This window comes from Trachemys scripta, chromosome 5 (assembly GCF_013100865.1).
Source record: "Trachemys scripta elegans isolate TJP31775 chromosome 5, CAS_Tse_1.0, whole genome shotgun sequence".
NCBI lineage: Eukaryota > Metazoa > Chordata > Testudines > Emydidae > Trachemys > Trachemys scripta.
Genome location: NC_048302.1, coordinates 56,235,272 through 56,251,650, shown reverse-complemented (window position 1 = coordinate 56,251,650; position 16,379 = coordinate 56,235,272). Strand labels below are relative to the sequence as shown.

The window sequence follows — 16,379 nt, the reverse complement described above, 5'->3', positions numbered from 1 at the left end:
GGGGGTAATAAGAGCCTATATAAGAAAAAGACCCAAAAATCGGGACTGTTCCTATAAAATTGGGACATCTGGTCACCATAGCCCCACCTAATGTGAAACATACCTTTTGGGGTTATTATGCAAAAGATGTGAGCTAATGAACTGGGATGAGGGGAAGAAAATTAAGGCTTTATTCAGCAAAGTTCTGATCACCTCTTGCAGCTCACATGAAGCCTATGAGAGCAGAAGCCCTAAGGTGAAGTAGTAGTTCTGATAGCTAGAGGCAGGGCCGGCTCCAGCATTTCTGCAGCCCCAAGCAAAAAAAAAAAAAAAAAAAAAAGCCGCCATCGCGATTGGCGGGGGCCATTGGGGGGGGGGGGAAAGCCGCCATCGGCGGCGGCAGTTCAGTGGCAGGGAGTGAGGGACCTGCCGCTCCCGAATTGTCGCAGGTGCCACCCCAAGCACCTGCTTGTTAAGCTGGTGCCTGGAGCCGGCCCTGGCTAAAGGGGTAGGGCTATGTGAAAAACAAAGTCTGTGACCTTTCCAAATGGTGTGTAAACCAATCTGCTCTTTTCTCATTCATAATGCCAACTAAAACTCTTGAAAGGGGGAATTATTTGCATTGTTCTGCTTTTTCTGAAGATATCTTACAGGATTCTCACTCCTTTGTCTCAAGTAGAACTCCCAGGTTCTAACAGATTTTTTTAATTAAGAATAGAAACAATAGTGGGTAGAAGCACCACCCTACCCTACTGGTTATTGCATGCCATGTTGGTTTTTAAAGCATCCTTGGCATCGGGCTGCATACATGTCTTTAAAAGCTATATCTTTTGGGGGTGAATGAGAGTGACATTATCACCTACTCTGTATAAAGGACTGGACCCCCATGATTGCCTCCATTTCTTCTGTACCAGCACAGAGAGCAAATGGAACTCACTTTCATGTCTTCAGGCTACACGTTCCATAGTTTACCTTATTATTTTCTTGTAAATAGTGTAGAGAGTTAGAAGAGAGCTTAGCATACATAACCTGGCCATATCCCAAAGGCCTTTGAACCCTCAGTTGGACAATATCAGGGCCCAAACCTCGTAAGGGTTTCAAGAGATGCACCTCCTGCCTGTCAGTCATATCAAAGATAGATGCCCCTGTCAAAGCCTTCTGTTTCTGGGTGAGACCCAGGCTGTGAGCCTGTGTTGCTCCTGAGGGAATTCTGCACCAAAAAAATTAAAATTATGTGCACAGTATTTTAAAATTGTGCAAATTTTATTTGTCAATAAATGTGGTTCCAGCATGGCAGGGGGAGCACAGGCCACTGGCTTCAATGAGGTGGAAGATCACTCTTAAGGTCCCACGTCCCCCAGTACAGGGACTTGGCAGTGAGGCTGCCCCTACTGACCCTGACACAGTACTAGGGCTGGGCCGGGCCTGGCCCAGAAACACTCTGGGGCCCTGCCCCTCTCTGCCAGGCACACTAGGTGTGGGTGGGCAGGCTCGGCCGAGCAGGATCCAAGTATAGAGGGGCTTAGTGTGGGAGGATCCAGAAGTTTCTATGTGGGGCAAACTGGGTGCAGGTGGCTCAGTGGGAGATCTGGATGCACAGGGGCTCAATGGGAGGTTCCCTGTGCAGGGGCAATGGAACTCTGCAGGGGATCCAGGTGAAGGTGGTTGGGGGGTCTGGGTGTGGGGAGCTTGCGGGGGATGTCTGGGTGCAGCTTCTTGGGGATGAGTGGGGGGCTAGTCAGGGTGAGGGTTCGATGGGCCTGCTTAATGAGGGAGCCCCAGCTGCTGCTGAGGGGATACCATAGGCCGGGCTCCCGCCCCCCCCCCCCCCCCATGATTCCCCATCTCCTTTTCTTCTCCATCCCCCTCCGCACATTCCCTCCCGCCCTATTCCACCCCCCTTCCTTCCCCACTGCCTCTTTCCCCCACTCCCTCACCCCCCTTCCCTCATTTCCCCCAACACCCCTTACCCAGTCCCACCGCCGGCACTCACTGTGGCACAGAAAACAGGAAGGCTCCCAACACACAGAAGGGGAGCACAACTGGCACTAGGACCCAGGAGATGGCGTTCAGCTGCAGAGTCATCAGAGTGGAGACCGCAGCCTCCTTCAACTGGGCAGCTCTGCACTTGATGGGGGTGGGGGGCAGTGGCACGTAACCCATTGTGCCTCCCCATGCCTCACCTCCGTTTGGAGGGGAGCAATCCCCCTCACCCCCCAAACTGTGCTCTTGGTCATCCTCCTGCCCCCTCTCCGGCACAGCTTCCCTGCCATTTTCTGCAGGAATTCTGTGGGAGGGAGGGGCATTTTCTGCAGGCATGCAGTCATGCAGAATCCCCCCAGGAGCACTGTGTGCAGTTTGCATACCCCACTAAAGGAACAGATGCTTAAGGCTCCAGGCTCATCTGGACCAGATCTGAGGAACGGGTTGAGTCTCCATCAGTGGAACCATACGAGCCTCTTTTGGAGGAACATAGAGATGGCACTTTACCAGATGATCAGATGGCTGCTTCATCTGTTTGCTGTCCTGAGAAGAGGAAACCGTTTCAGGAACTCTTGGGGAGAATGGCAGATGCGGGGTCACAGGACTGGAGACACCTGATCCCGTTTGACACATCACAAATGTAGATCACAGAGAAGCTGGCTCTGCCTATTGGCTCTGATGTTCTCACCAGAGCCAAGGAGATCTGTCTTGCTCCATTTTCATACCCCATATGTAGCCAAGAGAGCTGACAGGATGTATCTTGTACCAGCTGAAGGGCATCCAATTTTTACTATAGCACCCTTTGGCAAACTCCCTGGTTCCCACACTACAGCAAAGAGTTAGGCTCAACAAGGCTTCTTGCAGCACCCTTTTGACAGGGTCATAAGCTGGATGCTTTTGGCAGGAGAGACTACTCTGGAGCTCACCAGGCTTTCAAGTGGCCAGCTATGAAGCTATGATGTCCCACTATAATTATGCCCTGTGGGATGCCACAAGCCCTGGCCTTGTCCAAGGAACAGGAGAAAGCAGAGTGGGCTCCTGGTCACTGACATGCAATGCCTTGGACACCAGTGGCTGCAGGAGTGGCTCGTAGGAGACACTCCTAACACCTGAATCCCAGGGGGAAAACCAGAGACGTCCCATTTGAGGGCACGAGTTTCTTTAATGACAAAACTGATAAGGCCCCAGAGAAGATCAAGGCCACGGCCTGAGCCCTGGGATTAACAGTCCTCAGAGGAATGGCTTCTACCCAGCATCCTGAATCCAAAGATGGACTCTGGCACAACACCAAGGGTTGTAGTCACAGAGGCAATATCAGTTGTCTCCTAAACCTGCTACTAGCAAATGACCTCAGTGGTACAAGAGCAGGATTTCTTGATACATGTCCTGAGAGTCCTCAGGATTAGCATCTAAACAGCAGTTCTAATGATGTGGTCAAAGGCCATGTGCTGAGTTACATCACATCTCAGTCCTTTCTCCCTCATCCCAACCCCTCAGATCTCCTCCTCATTCTGTGGCACCTATCTGAGGACTTGCTGTCTCTCTAGCTGGCTCATTGTGGTCCTAGGATACCTTCTACTCCTTACGTCTCTGAGTTTAGCCTTATGGTATGTCTACACTGCAATTAGATGCACACAGCTAGCCTGTGCCACCTGACTCAGGTCCTGGGCTAAGGGACTGTTTAATTGCAGTGTGGATGGTTGGGTTTGGACTGCAGCTTGAGCTCTGGGATTCTCCAAACTCACATGGTCCAGGAGCCTTGGCTCTAGCCCAAGCCCGAACAACTACACCATAATTAAACAGCCCCTTAGCCTGAGCCCAAGTCAGCTCGCAGGGGCAAACCAGGGGTGTCTAAATGCAGTGTAGGCATACTCTTATTCTCCCAAAATGTTCCAATGGCAGCAATATCTGCTCATCAGTTATACTGTGGATACAACCATCTTCTCTCACCCTTCAGTCTCCAGGTTGCTTTTGGGCATGTGAATACATTTTCCTCTAATAGGGAGTTGTTGCCTTCATGAGACTTAAATTTTGTCCTAATGAAGCTGATGGGCCCTTCTTATAAGACACTTTCACAAGTTTCTCTTGAACATGTATTGATCAAAATTGTCTTCCTGATAGTAATTATATCTGCTAGGAGGGTGAGTTTAGTGCTTTGATGGCCACACCACCTTATACTGTAGTCCACAAGGATGACATGACCATGAGGCCTTGTATGAGCTTCGTACCTTCGGTGGTCCCAGATTGCCACCTGTATTTCCCTCTCTGATCTTCCCTTAACCACATTCATGCTTAGGGAAACTTATCTCTATACCCTAGAGGTAGAGAAGGTGCTCTGTTTTTTACCTGCATGAAAACAAGCCCTTTAGAAAATCCAGTATGTTGTTTGTAGCAGATGGGGAGATATGCCAGGAAGAACCTAATACAAAGCAGACTCTCTTAGCGGATTAGGAGATGTATAGAACAATGTTACAGTTTAGATAGGAAATCACTATCTCCTAGTTTAAAGACTCATCCCATGAGAACCTCTGAAGTTTCAGCAGTATGCCCAAGGCAGGTTCCCCTGGTGGAGATATGCAAAGCAGCATCTTGGAGTTTGGTGCATGCTTTCACCAGACATTACTCACTGAATTTATTATTGTGCTCCATTTAGTCTAGTTTGGGAGAGTCGTGCTACTATCCATATTTGACTAAGAACTCATCTACCATCCTCCTAGTGGGGCACTGCTTGCTAATCTCCCACAAGTGTGATGCACAGAGGTCCTCACAGAAGAGAGGTTACTTGTTCTTTGAGAGTTGCCTCTATGCATTCACACTACTGCCTACTTTTCCCTCTTCCATATATCAGGCTCTGTAGTTGCAGAGACTGACTGTTCCTGCTCTCCCCCTCCAGACACAACTTTTCAAGGCAGATCCACAGCATGATGCCAGGGTGCCATATCCCACAATTGTGTCTACCCAAAGGCGACTCTTGAATAACAGTCACCTCTCTTTAGTACCTCAATAGGTAGAGCAATGAACATGTAAATATAACCACAATCACAAAAGTTTTCTCCAAACTCTGAAAGAAGGAGGGTGTGTGTGAATGAGTGAGAACCCTATAAGAGATCAGCGACCGAGAATTTCAGGAAAGCAAATCCTCTTCTCTGAAGATACCATTTTCCTTCTGAAGAGTACCCTGTTTGAAGGATGTTGCAAAACAAAATGAGCAACTAACTGAAACCGTAACTGCCAAAGAGCAAAGCCAACAAAAATGGTTTTTGTGGGGTTTTATTGAATATAAGTGTGTGGTAAAACCTCCCAGGTCTGAATAGGTAGGTGAAGAAGCTTGTGCATCCCTGTTGAAAACCACTTTTGCAGAACTGGAAGTAAGATTCCTTCCTAGAGGCAAAATCAAAGCCACAGTGCTTTCTAAATGTATGGAGCAAGAGCTATGTGGCTGCCTTCCTTATGTCTATAATGGAAGCATCCCTGAGACATGCATCTGATGAGGCCGCTCAAAGCACCAAGAGGTGCTAAACAAAAGGTTTGGGGCGCAGAGTCCAAGGTCACCAAAGCCTGGACAGTGATGCCCCTTTGGTGGTCCTCAGCAGTCATATGCCAAAGAGCCACATGGTTACTAAAATAATAGAAGACTGGCTCTAACAGGCAGGGGCCATCAAAAAGATGCAAAGGGAGACCAGATGATTCTCTAGAGAAAGCTTTTCACTCACAATAGCCAAGAAGTACCTGACGGGAAGGTTTCAAGGGTGGTGATTAAGGTCTGGTGCCGCATGTGACCACAAAGCAGCGGGCCTACTGCTGCCCTTAATATGCCAAACTTAGGGTGACCAGGTAGCAAGTGTAAAAAAATCAGGATGGAGGTGGGGGGGAATAGGTGCCTATATAAGAAAAAGCCCCCAAAATTGGAACTGTCCCTGTAAAATCAGGACATCTGGTCACCCTATGCAAACTCCTTTAGAGTTAGGCAGGCAGAACCCCTCTTCTCCCCATCTTATAGTCAAGAGCACAGACCCTGTGCAGTTGGGACCTTTGGAGAGAGGTCTCTCTCTTCCAACTTCTCCATGTCACAAACAATGACTTTCCCCATCTTTCTTACATAACACAAGTCAGCAAGGCTCTTGTTCTATTGACTTTCCTATTTGTTTTGTATCAGTGCTGTTGCTGTTACGTTATATCAGTGCATAGGAGTAGCTAATGTCTGCTGATTAACAGAAGGGCACAGAGTTTTCACACTCTTACATAAACAGATGGTTGGTTTGTCTAAATTTTGAGACAGTTTTTGTTTAAGTATTTGCACTGTGGATGGCACTCAGTCAGGCCCCAAATATGACCTGTATTCATATTGAAAGGAGCACAAGTAGACAAAAATGTATGATGCAATTTGCTCGTCTCACTTCTTCTACAATGAGTATGTATTAACTTCAGAACTCTGCAACTGTTTTGAGTCCCCAGAGGTCAAGAGAAGTAAATTCCAAGGCTATATGTAAGTTCAGTTTATTCTGCAAAGTACCACAGTGAAATCACAATTAGTCTTCGATAGCAACTTAGGATACGTCCACACTACCCGCCCAGTAGCGATCTATCTATCTATCGGGGATCGATTTATCGCGTCTCATCTAGACGCGATAAATCGATCCCTGAACGCGCTCCCCATCAACTCCGGAACTCCATCAGGGTGAGAGGCGGAAGGCGCGGCCGTCGATCTAAGATAAGTCGACTTCAGCTACGCTATTCTCGTAGCTGAAGTTGCGTAGCTTAGATCAATCCCCCCCCCAGTGTAGACCAGGCCTTAGTATAGAGAAGAAGTTTCCCCCAGTGCTACCTCTAATGATTTTAATGAATGTATTATTTTATAATTAATTCAGAAATGTCTGGGAGCTTCACAATGGCCTCACCATGAGGATACAGTTTAGTCACCAAACAATCTAGAACACTTGCTGTAGAATGTTCTGCAATATGTCAGCTTGGCTTTTATCTCTAGAAGCAGCATGATCATGCTAGTTTCCTCCAATCTCAAGTGTACATCCAGTGAATAACATGAAACCAACGGGGCGGACAGCGTTCACTGCCTTGTATCATCTGAATCTAAATGAGGAACAGGAGTTAAAAAAATAGGTAAGTTGTTACTTTTCTAATGCATATTTTATAACACTGGGGAAGGTGCAAAGGGATAAGCTGCGCTAAACATCTGTTAATTTTGAATACCTAACTTTAGCAATTGCTCTTTCCCATTTTCTGTTTATCACTGGTTTAGTGAAATGGAAAAGTATATATCTACATTTAATAAGATAGTCAAAAGTGTGTTTACTAGGCTATTGAAATACTTACTGGATAGTGATAGGCATGAGTCATGGTGACCGGTAGATTAAATCATCTTGTATCTTAATGATATATTACCAGTAATTAATTTAATTCATGTTAAAGAATGGGAGCCAGATCCTCAGCAAGTGTAAATCATTGTGGTTTCAACTGGAGGCAGAGTGATGATGACTTACACCAGCTGAGAATTTGGCCCTGAATGTTTAGCTTTGGAGGCAGAGAGATTTTACATTTGGGCCAGTGCTTTGGGCCACATATAGATACTCATAGGATATATGTGCACCTGTTCAAGTTTGAAGGGTTGTAGTCCATAGAGCTAGCTAGTTTTAGTATTTATTTTATTCAGCAATAATGTAAGGAACCTACAGACCTGTGAGAGATTCGCTTCAGCAGTTAGCATAAGGCTTGAGGGCTATCAACTTTGGCACAGATAAATGGCCAACTGTCAGTCCTAGGTTTTGGAGAACTGAAAATTTTTGTGCTTAATGACACCAGCTTTTGGTTAGAACATTCTCAGATGTCTAAGCACAAGAGTGCCATGGCAACTAATTGACCTATATGATAATAGGTTGAAATCATTAATATACTAACCTCTAGAAGGAAGACACCCCCATATTAGTAGGGGGAGGAAATTCAAATAAGAAACCCCTACTGAATAGGCACAAGATCTAGATATAAAAGTTGTATCCCAGCCTGTGTGCAGGAGGAGAGAGAGAGAGGTAGCCATTATCTTCCTCATCACCAGTGACATCATTCTGGCTAACATTTCAGGTTGTTCTGCAAGGGATGGTGAGTATATCAATTTTCAAATGTACATTTTGTATTATTTCTGTCTACCTTATGGGTTAGAATGTTAGACTATTGTATAGTGTGAGTGTTGCAACTGTGCACATCAGGATTCCCAACTACCCAATAGTTTTAAAATCTTGGGACAAGAACCTGTTAAACCTGAGTGACGATTGGGAATTCTTAAGTACTCAGTATAATAATACAGAATCTATAGATCAGCAGAATTAGCATTCCTATTCAAGTACATTTAAAAGCAGGAAAATAACTATCAATTCTAACAACTACCCACAGTTGATAAATTAGGAAATGTCTATTGATCATTAGGAATTACTTCTGTTGAAACCATAAACTCACAAATGTATGCACTTTGTAGATGCTAATGCAATACCTTTTTTAGAGGACAAATCAGCATGTAGGCCAGGTTTGTTTTATTAGAGAGACAAGGTCTAGGCCTGAAGAATAGCTCTGTGTAAGCTTAAACTTCTCTCTCTCACCAACAGAAGCTGGTTCAAAAAAGATATTACCTCGGCCACCTTGTCTCTCGAATATCCTGTGACCGATACATCTATAACACTGCATACAAATTTGTTCTATGAAATTTTATACTTTTGCCGTTTTCCTGCCACTGATATTCTTTTCCTATGTGATTTCTTTGTAGAAATAAGTGTTTAAGGGGGAGAGTTCACCTCAGAGCTATGCTTTCTCATGGTATGTCTTGTTTCAATTTCCATCCTTTAGGAACATCATCTCTTTATTGCCCTTGCCAACACTACAAAACCCACCAATTTTAACCTGGTACCAGCTGTTAGTCTCAATCCTCTTTTCTATTCTTATCCCCCAATACAACAACCATCTTCAAAACAGCTGATTTTCTTCTCCTCTCTGAACTTCAGGCACACTACACATCTGGTCATTGTCTTTCTCTCTCCATCAGACTCTTTCAGGACTCTATCCTTGGCAATGCCATCTAGTTGCATGGCTTCAGCCACTACAATGATGACAGACCGATTTACCTTTCCATATGCCTCCCTGACGTTGGTTTCTGGATGTTTCACTACTGACTGAAGCTCAACCTGATCAAAGTTCAGCTCAATTATCATTCAAAACTTAATCATTACAGTTTTTACCCCTGATCAGCAGTAATGTCATTTTTTATAAAGACAACTTCTGCCACTTCAATACTGTTGCTACCTTCAGAACCCATCTGTAGGTCCTCTCCACAGCTGTGACCTAAAATAATTGGCTACGTCCTTACCACTTTTCAACTTCTTTGGGTCTACCTTGACCGCTACTCCAACTGTCTAGCCCTTTTTTGCTCCCTTTATTGGTTTTCCCTCCTTCACTCTGCACTATCACCCAATTCATTCTCTTTATCCTACTCATCTGTCACTTTCAGCATACTGCCCCCTATGCTAGAGACACCCTACATTGCATTATATCCAGCCCTTCTAAAATCACACTTCTTCCTGTAGGCCCTATCCATGACATGTTAAATGTAAAATTTACAAGATGTATACCAAACATGACTGTCTGCATGGTGTTTGACTAGTTTCTGTACTCTGAGGCTGAGATATTATCTTCAATGAATACTTTTTGTGTAATACAATGGTTTGGACAGGGTCAAACCATGTTAGTAGCAGTGCTTTAATCCAGGCCAAGCCACCTTATCCCAGTAACAAAACTGACTCAAAACAAGTTTAACAGAACTACATTTTAATGAAATATTTTTGCTGATGATCTACAGCTTAACCAGTCAACACTTTTTCTTAGACCAAATTGCACTAGTCCTTTCCAGCAATAGGCACCCAAATCCCATATTGTGTCCTAAACTCAGCCCTCTGTTTTCAAAGGTAACTGACTGGCTCCCAAGGAAACCAGCATATCTTGAGTCAATCAGTAGGCGTGACAACTGTTCTTTTGTGAATGGTTTGAGTTGCTCTCAGGCTAGCTCAGACTAAGGGTACGTCTACACTTACCGGAGGGTCCGGCGGCAGGCAATCGATGTTCTGGGATCAATTTATCGTGTCTGGTTTAGATGCGATAAATCGATCCCAGATCGATCCTGGAAGTGCTCGCCGTCGACGCTGGTACTCCAGCTCGGCGAGAGGAGTACGCGGCATCGACGGGGGAGCCTCCCTGCTGCGTCTGGACCCGGTAAGTGGGGGGTTAGTGGGGACCAGGCCTAAGAGACTTAAGGGGGACCGTTGTTCCTCACTGATCCTGCCAGCCTTGTCCGGAAATTGAGTTCACAGGAATAAATGACTAATTATTCTTTTCATGAAGAAAGATTATTATTGCAGGTCTGTTACAATTCTAGTAGAAAGTAAAAGCTAACAGAAAATGAACTAGGACCAATTTTTCTCATCAACAAGCAGAGGAAATGAATAAGCAGAGTACATACACTATTGAACTCAGCAGTATGATAAAGATAAAACACCTTCCATCCTTGACTGCAGATCAGTGTCTCCCCCATTATGGTTTCCAGTTCCTGCACTAGATGAAGAGGGGGCTGGTAATAAAATATTGGCAGCTATTTAGGTGGTTAGTGGTATTTCTTCTATTAGTCAGCTTGTCCTAGAACTAGGAACTGCTCCATCCTAGCTTATGTAGCATGCAGCAAGCTTTCCATTCAAAGAAGTTTTATTGTTTCTAATACATACTGTAGTTGTGAGGGGAGGGTACACAATAGCTAGATTGAAAAAGCTACCTTGACTGCAGTCTTCAGACCAATAAATGCCCAGAGTTCATGTTATTACATCCAAAGTCACTTGAATTTCTTATCTAAACACTATCCTGAAGTCTGGTATTGAAGAAAAAGGACCCCTTCTCTGAGAAGCTTGTCTTTCAATATTGTACAGTTAATCCACTCAAGTTTTTCATGGAAACTTAACTCACTGTAGCCACTAGGACAGGAGAGAAATACAGCTTTTTGTGGGCATACACCTTTTCTGGGAACAAGGTGTTGACTGGGAGAGTCTGTGTATATGTGAGGACTTGTAACTGTTCATCCACATTATGTTCTTGTTTAACTACACGTTAGGTTAAGCTAGTCAGATTCCTAGGGTATGAGAAATGCATTTAATTAAACCAACTCGAATGATAAAAACAAATCTAAACATTCAGAATTTCTTCCCAAAGGCTGGAAGAGCACTCAAAGCTACAGCCCACACTTCACCAACCTGCCTAGGGCTTGCCACAAGAGATTGGGAGCAAACTGAAAAACCACAACTGTGATGGATGTTTATTAAGTTGAAGGGGTCTACTGGCCTAGAAGTTGGCTTTGGTTTAAGTCACTTCTACAGAGCGAGCTGTTCCCCAGCATTGTCATAACATGCTGAGTCAGGCTGTGTGGGGGATTTGATTGGCTCAGAAGAAGCAGGGGAGAGGTTCTTGGACCCAGCCACATAAGGATCTTGAGCTGCAATAATCACAGAAGTTTTCTGCATACCAGCTCTACTAGAGTCCTGAGAGTGCTTGTTGCAGAAAATCTGACTTTCCTTATCTAGAGCTGTGTTCTAAAAAGGAAGGTAAAAAACAAAAACAGTTACATCAATGACCCATATTACCTGCCCCATTAAAACATTGCACAACACACACATTTGGGGCATGCATTAGACTCAGAAAAAGGAGAAATAACATCAGAAATCTTAATGAATTGTAGGGTGTTTTGGTGATCAGAGGGATAACTTATTTCCTATACACATCACAGCATCCAGCAGGTCATTAATAAAACCAAGTTTGATGAAGTACTTACAGAGTTTTAACTTTTTTTTTTTTTATTACAAGTCTGATGTGGATAAGCAGGCAGGCATGGTTACACCACCATATGGGGAGTAAGTTCTAAGGATTCATTTTCACCAAAATTCAGAGTGTGACTGTGCTGCCGCCAATATTTTAACAAGGAGCCCACACATTTAATAAGCCTGTGACATATCCCAGGTAGCCAAAGGAGCTTGCAATGGAGGTTCTCAGGAATTTGTTTTCTCATTTAAACTAGAACACTCTTCCTCTCATGCTTTTATGGGTGTTAAATTTGCATGAAGCTGTATGTTACTGGAAATAGTTGTTGGATAATTAACAACATAGCAGTGGAAGCATGGGGGATTAAGATGCACTAGGGGAATTGTAGAGTATCTGCCCTGAGATTTTTATTTTTAAAGTACCTGACACCTCTGCAAGATAAATTAAACTAACTAAAAGTTTAATTTACAGAAGTATCTTCAAGTTAACTGGAGGGCCTGTCCCTAAGTTAGGTAACCAAAGGGAGCATCTTCAGTTAGGTAACCAAATACTAAGTCAGTATTGAAGCCTATTTGCAACTGGCTGGGGCCCAGCTCAGCAGGTTTAATGATGTTTTTCCTGAGGGAGATTATTCTACACTGCTGATCACTCCAATGACTGGTTCTGAGCAGCATAGAGGCCATAAGCATCAATGGATCAAACTTACTAGGTGCTGACTCTCATGCTTGCCCACTTCTTTCCTGCCCTACATTCTGCTATATAGTCCCAAAGCTATAATTGGGTGGCTTGGGGAGTTGTCTGGATAACACTGCTCACAAGCCCTCTTGTGAAAGTTAGTCCAGAATAAATCAGGAATAGTTAAAGTTACACTTACCTTATTCTGGACTAGCTTTAATGTGTAGACAAGCTCGAAGGCACACACATTTTTCAAAGATAGCCATTTACTTGGAAGCAGTATGGGCCATCTTGCCTCCAACCTTCCCTTTCACAAAATCTGATGTTTTGCAAGGTGAAAAATAACCACTCTGCCTAGATTTGCAGAAAAGTTTCAGAGATATAAAAGTCACCAAGTAAAATGGCAAATGTTTATCTGGAACATCACTGAAAGATGTTCTTTCACTTTTATGCAGTTCTAAAATTCTGCCCATTTCAGGATAGCTATTATTTCTCCTTTTCTCTTTGTCAAACTCAGAACATGTATTTTGTGCAGCAGAACAAAACATTGCTGTTAGTACATACCATTGCCTTGGACCTACTCAGAGGAAAGCAATGCAGGCATTGGGAAAGGAAGGAAGCAAGGGATAGAAACTACACTTACTTTTAAGCAGAACTATCATCATTGAAACAAATTTAGATTTAAAAATACTGAAATTCTTAAAAAAGGATTTTACAGCAAGACATTCTTAGCAGCAGAAATAGTGCTTTTCCTGTTGAAGGCAGCAGGAACCAGATTTCTTGTGCAGTTCCACTTATCTACCACATGATGGTGTCATCCGTGTTAAATTTGTTCGTCTCTAAGGTGCCACAAGGACTCCTCATTGTATCGTATCTGTACTAACTGCGGCTGAACTTCTTCTCAAGAAGTTTTCAAGGAACCTGTATTAGAACTAAGTGGCTACATCATGCTATAGAGGGTTTTCATTGAACAGTTTCCTCACTCATAAAAGAAAAAGCGATATGGCTTTGTGATGCTACATTACGTTTAAGGGACTTGATAACACAAACTCTGAACTGTAGATAAACCAGAAAAAAGGTTTGGGACTAAATTCTTATAAGGTTCTTTTTTCCACTAAGTATCTTAATAGAAGACTCAGACATTATCCCTAATCTTCCCTGCATATTCAGTTACAGAACTAGGCAGATATGAATTTTCCTTACTACTTGTTAAAGGAAGATAAACAAAAATAAGTTTTCATTGGCTACATAGGTAACAGAAAAAACCCACACCAAGAAGAAGCCAGATGCTGTACTGTGTCAGAGATTTGAGACAAGCTTAAGTGGCATGCAAATTGGAGAGGGGCTGAGTGTTAGAATTAAAATTGCTCTTATTAAATTTTGTACCAGCTTTCAGCTTCAGGCTTATCCAGTCTCAACTGTATAAAGAATGAAGCTCTGAAGTCCCTCTCAAACTGTCAAGTCAAACTGTCAAATGAAATGTAGAGAACAGCATCAACCTGAAATCAATATTGTCTTCACTCTTGTGAGTATTTTGATGTTACTACAATTCCTACTTTTGAACTTGTCACCTATTCAATTCATATATATGTACATGAACAATGTAAGTGGGCAGATTTAAATAATTTTTCCACATGCAGACAACTACAAATTTTATTAAAGTGGGACAGTGATATTACACTTACTAGGCCATCATATATAATTGATACAGTGGGAAAAAAATCATCTCTGGCTACTAACTAAGTCAACTGCAAGTGCTGTGTTGCCAGAGTGGCATATTCAGTATGGCAAATATATAGCTGTGCAATATAACTTCTTTAAGGTATCTGAAGACACATTTTGTGCCATAGTTTCCAACCCTGGGCTGGGAAAAAGACAACCACTTGCAGGGGTGAGAACTCGTAACTCAGTCTGCATAGTTGTTGGAGCACAGCAGTGATGACTAGTCAGTAACACATTTACTGGTGAAATGGAGCTGGGCTGAGCTCACCCACACAGCTCACTGTTGTCTGATTTTTTTTTTGGCACAACTTTTGTAAATTCAATTCAGATGAATTTTATAGAGAAGAATCTTATTGCATCCATGTTTCATACCAAGTCTGGCCTCTGATAACGTTCATTTGCAGAGATTAGATAGGGCCAATCATAACTCTGGGAAACATCCAAAAGATTAAATACACTTTATGATGAGGAAGTGGGTTTTAGATAAAATATTTGCTCCAGAAAATTTAGTCGTGGGGACAAAAGGTGCTACAAGAAAACAACCATTAAAATGAAGTGGAAAAGATTTCAGTGATTTCCAAACTAGCAGGTGAGCTTTAATGAAGTATTTTTTGCATAGAGAGAGAGTGTGAGTGTGTGTGTGTGTTTTTAAAAGAAATATCTACAGCTCAGCTAATGCACCTCAATACAGACCTGGCTGCTCCTGAGCAGTGACCCACTCAGATTGAAATGGGGGACATAATACATGATGTATAGACTAGGATTACACACACACACAAACAATACCATGCTTGTTAGTGCATTTTGTACCACTCTGTTCTTTAAATAATTACTCCCGGGTTAAAACGTGTTAGACAAGTATACAAAGTCATATCTACACAAAAATACTGCATTTGCTTACCATGATGACAGAGACCCCAGCGGTCGTATTGTTCTGCTTGGGTAGCATGTTGTTAAAGTGCTGCTTCAGTTTACCTGTTACTTCAGCTTGCATATTATTCTCCTGCAAGGCATCATCCTGTGTAAACACGATACACACACACACTACTCCTTAGGTTTGGGATTAAAAAAAGAAAGTGTTTGGAAATAGAAAAATTACAAATAAAATCGACAGAAGTGATTTTCCTTCATCCTGGGATAACTGCTGGGCTGCATAGAGAGAGTGTCAACCTTTTTTCTTTTTAAAGTCTTCTGCTGCTGAGAAACAGTTTACATTGAGCTCAAGTGAGCTGCATATGGCAGCAGAAACTTTGGCTTAAAATGTGGTATTTTGTTTTTCAGGTTAATGGAGGACACTATATTACGAGTGTGCCATGACAAGACACCTGCTAACAACTCCTGGCATTAAATTTAACATGTATGTTTTTACACAACAGCAACAGCCATTAAAATGCTGATGACCTAAGAGTATTTAAATAAAGCCTAATGATGATCTTTAATTTCCATACATTGTGCATTGACTATTTATATCCATACAATATTTGTTAAGTGGCTAAACAAATGGGGGCAGTTATTCACCAGCAATACTTTTTTTTTTTCTTTTATAATTCTCAGAAAACAAGGATTTAATTTGAGTTCTTCTCTTTCGAGGTAAATTGCACCAATTTTGCTTAGTGCTCCAGCCTGAAAGTTCACAGAATGACACACTGTGAAATGTTTCAGAGTAGCAGCCGTGTTAGTCTGTATCAGCAAAAAGAACAAGAGTACTTCTGGTACCTTAGAGATTAACAAATTTACTTGGGCATAAGCTTTCGTAGGGGGAAAATTAGCATGGGGAAATAGTTTTTACTTTGTGTAATGACCCATCCACTCCCAGTCCTTATTGCCAGCAATGCCCCTCTGCCATGTACATTGGCCAAACCGGACAGTGGCTACGCAAAAGAATAAGATAATGGACACAAATCAGACATCAAGAATTAACACATTCAAAAACCAGTCGGAGAACACTTCAACCTCCCTGGTCACTCAATTACAGACCTAAAAGTCGCAATTCTTCAATTCAAAAACAGACTCCAACGAGAAACTGCAGAACTGGAATTAATTTGCAAACTGGACACACCATTAAATTAGGCTTGAATAAGGACTGGGACTGGATAGGTCATTACACAAAGTAAAAACTATTTCCCCATGCTAATTTTCCCCTACTGTTACTCACACCTTCTTGTCAA

At 42.8% G+C, this 16,379-nt stretch overlaps 1 protein-coding gene across 1 annotated transcript in view; it reads right to left on the bottom strand.

Annotated features, from left to right (window-relative positions):
• Positions 1 to 11,254: 11,254 nt before the first annotated feature.
• DCLK2 (doublecortin like kinase 2) overlaps positions 11,255 to 16,379 on the bottom strand; it is a 121,766-nt gene continuing 116,641 nt past the window's right edge. The window contains exons 15-17 of the mRNA XM_034771512.1: positions 15,113 to 15,229; positions 13,054 to 13,092; positions 11,255 to 11,588 (exon numbers count right to left, since the gene is read on the bottom strand). Of these exons, the coding sequence (XP_034627403.1) occupies positions 11,370 to 11,588; positions 13,054 to 13,092; positions 15,113 to 15,229 (375 nt within the window). The 3' untranslated portion in view covers positions 11,255 to 11,369. The remainder of the gene's footprint in view (positions 11,589 to 13,053; positions 13,093 to 15,112; positions 15,230 to 16,379) is intronic.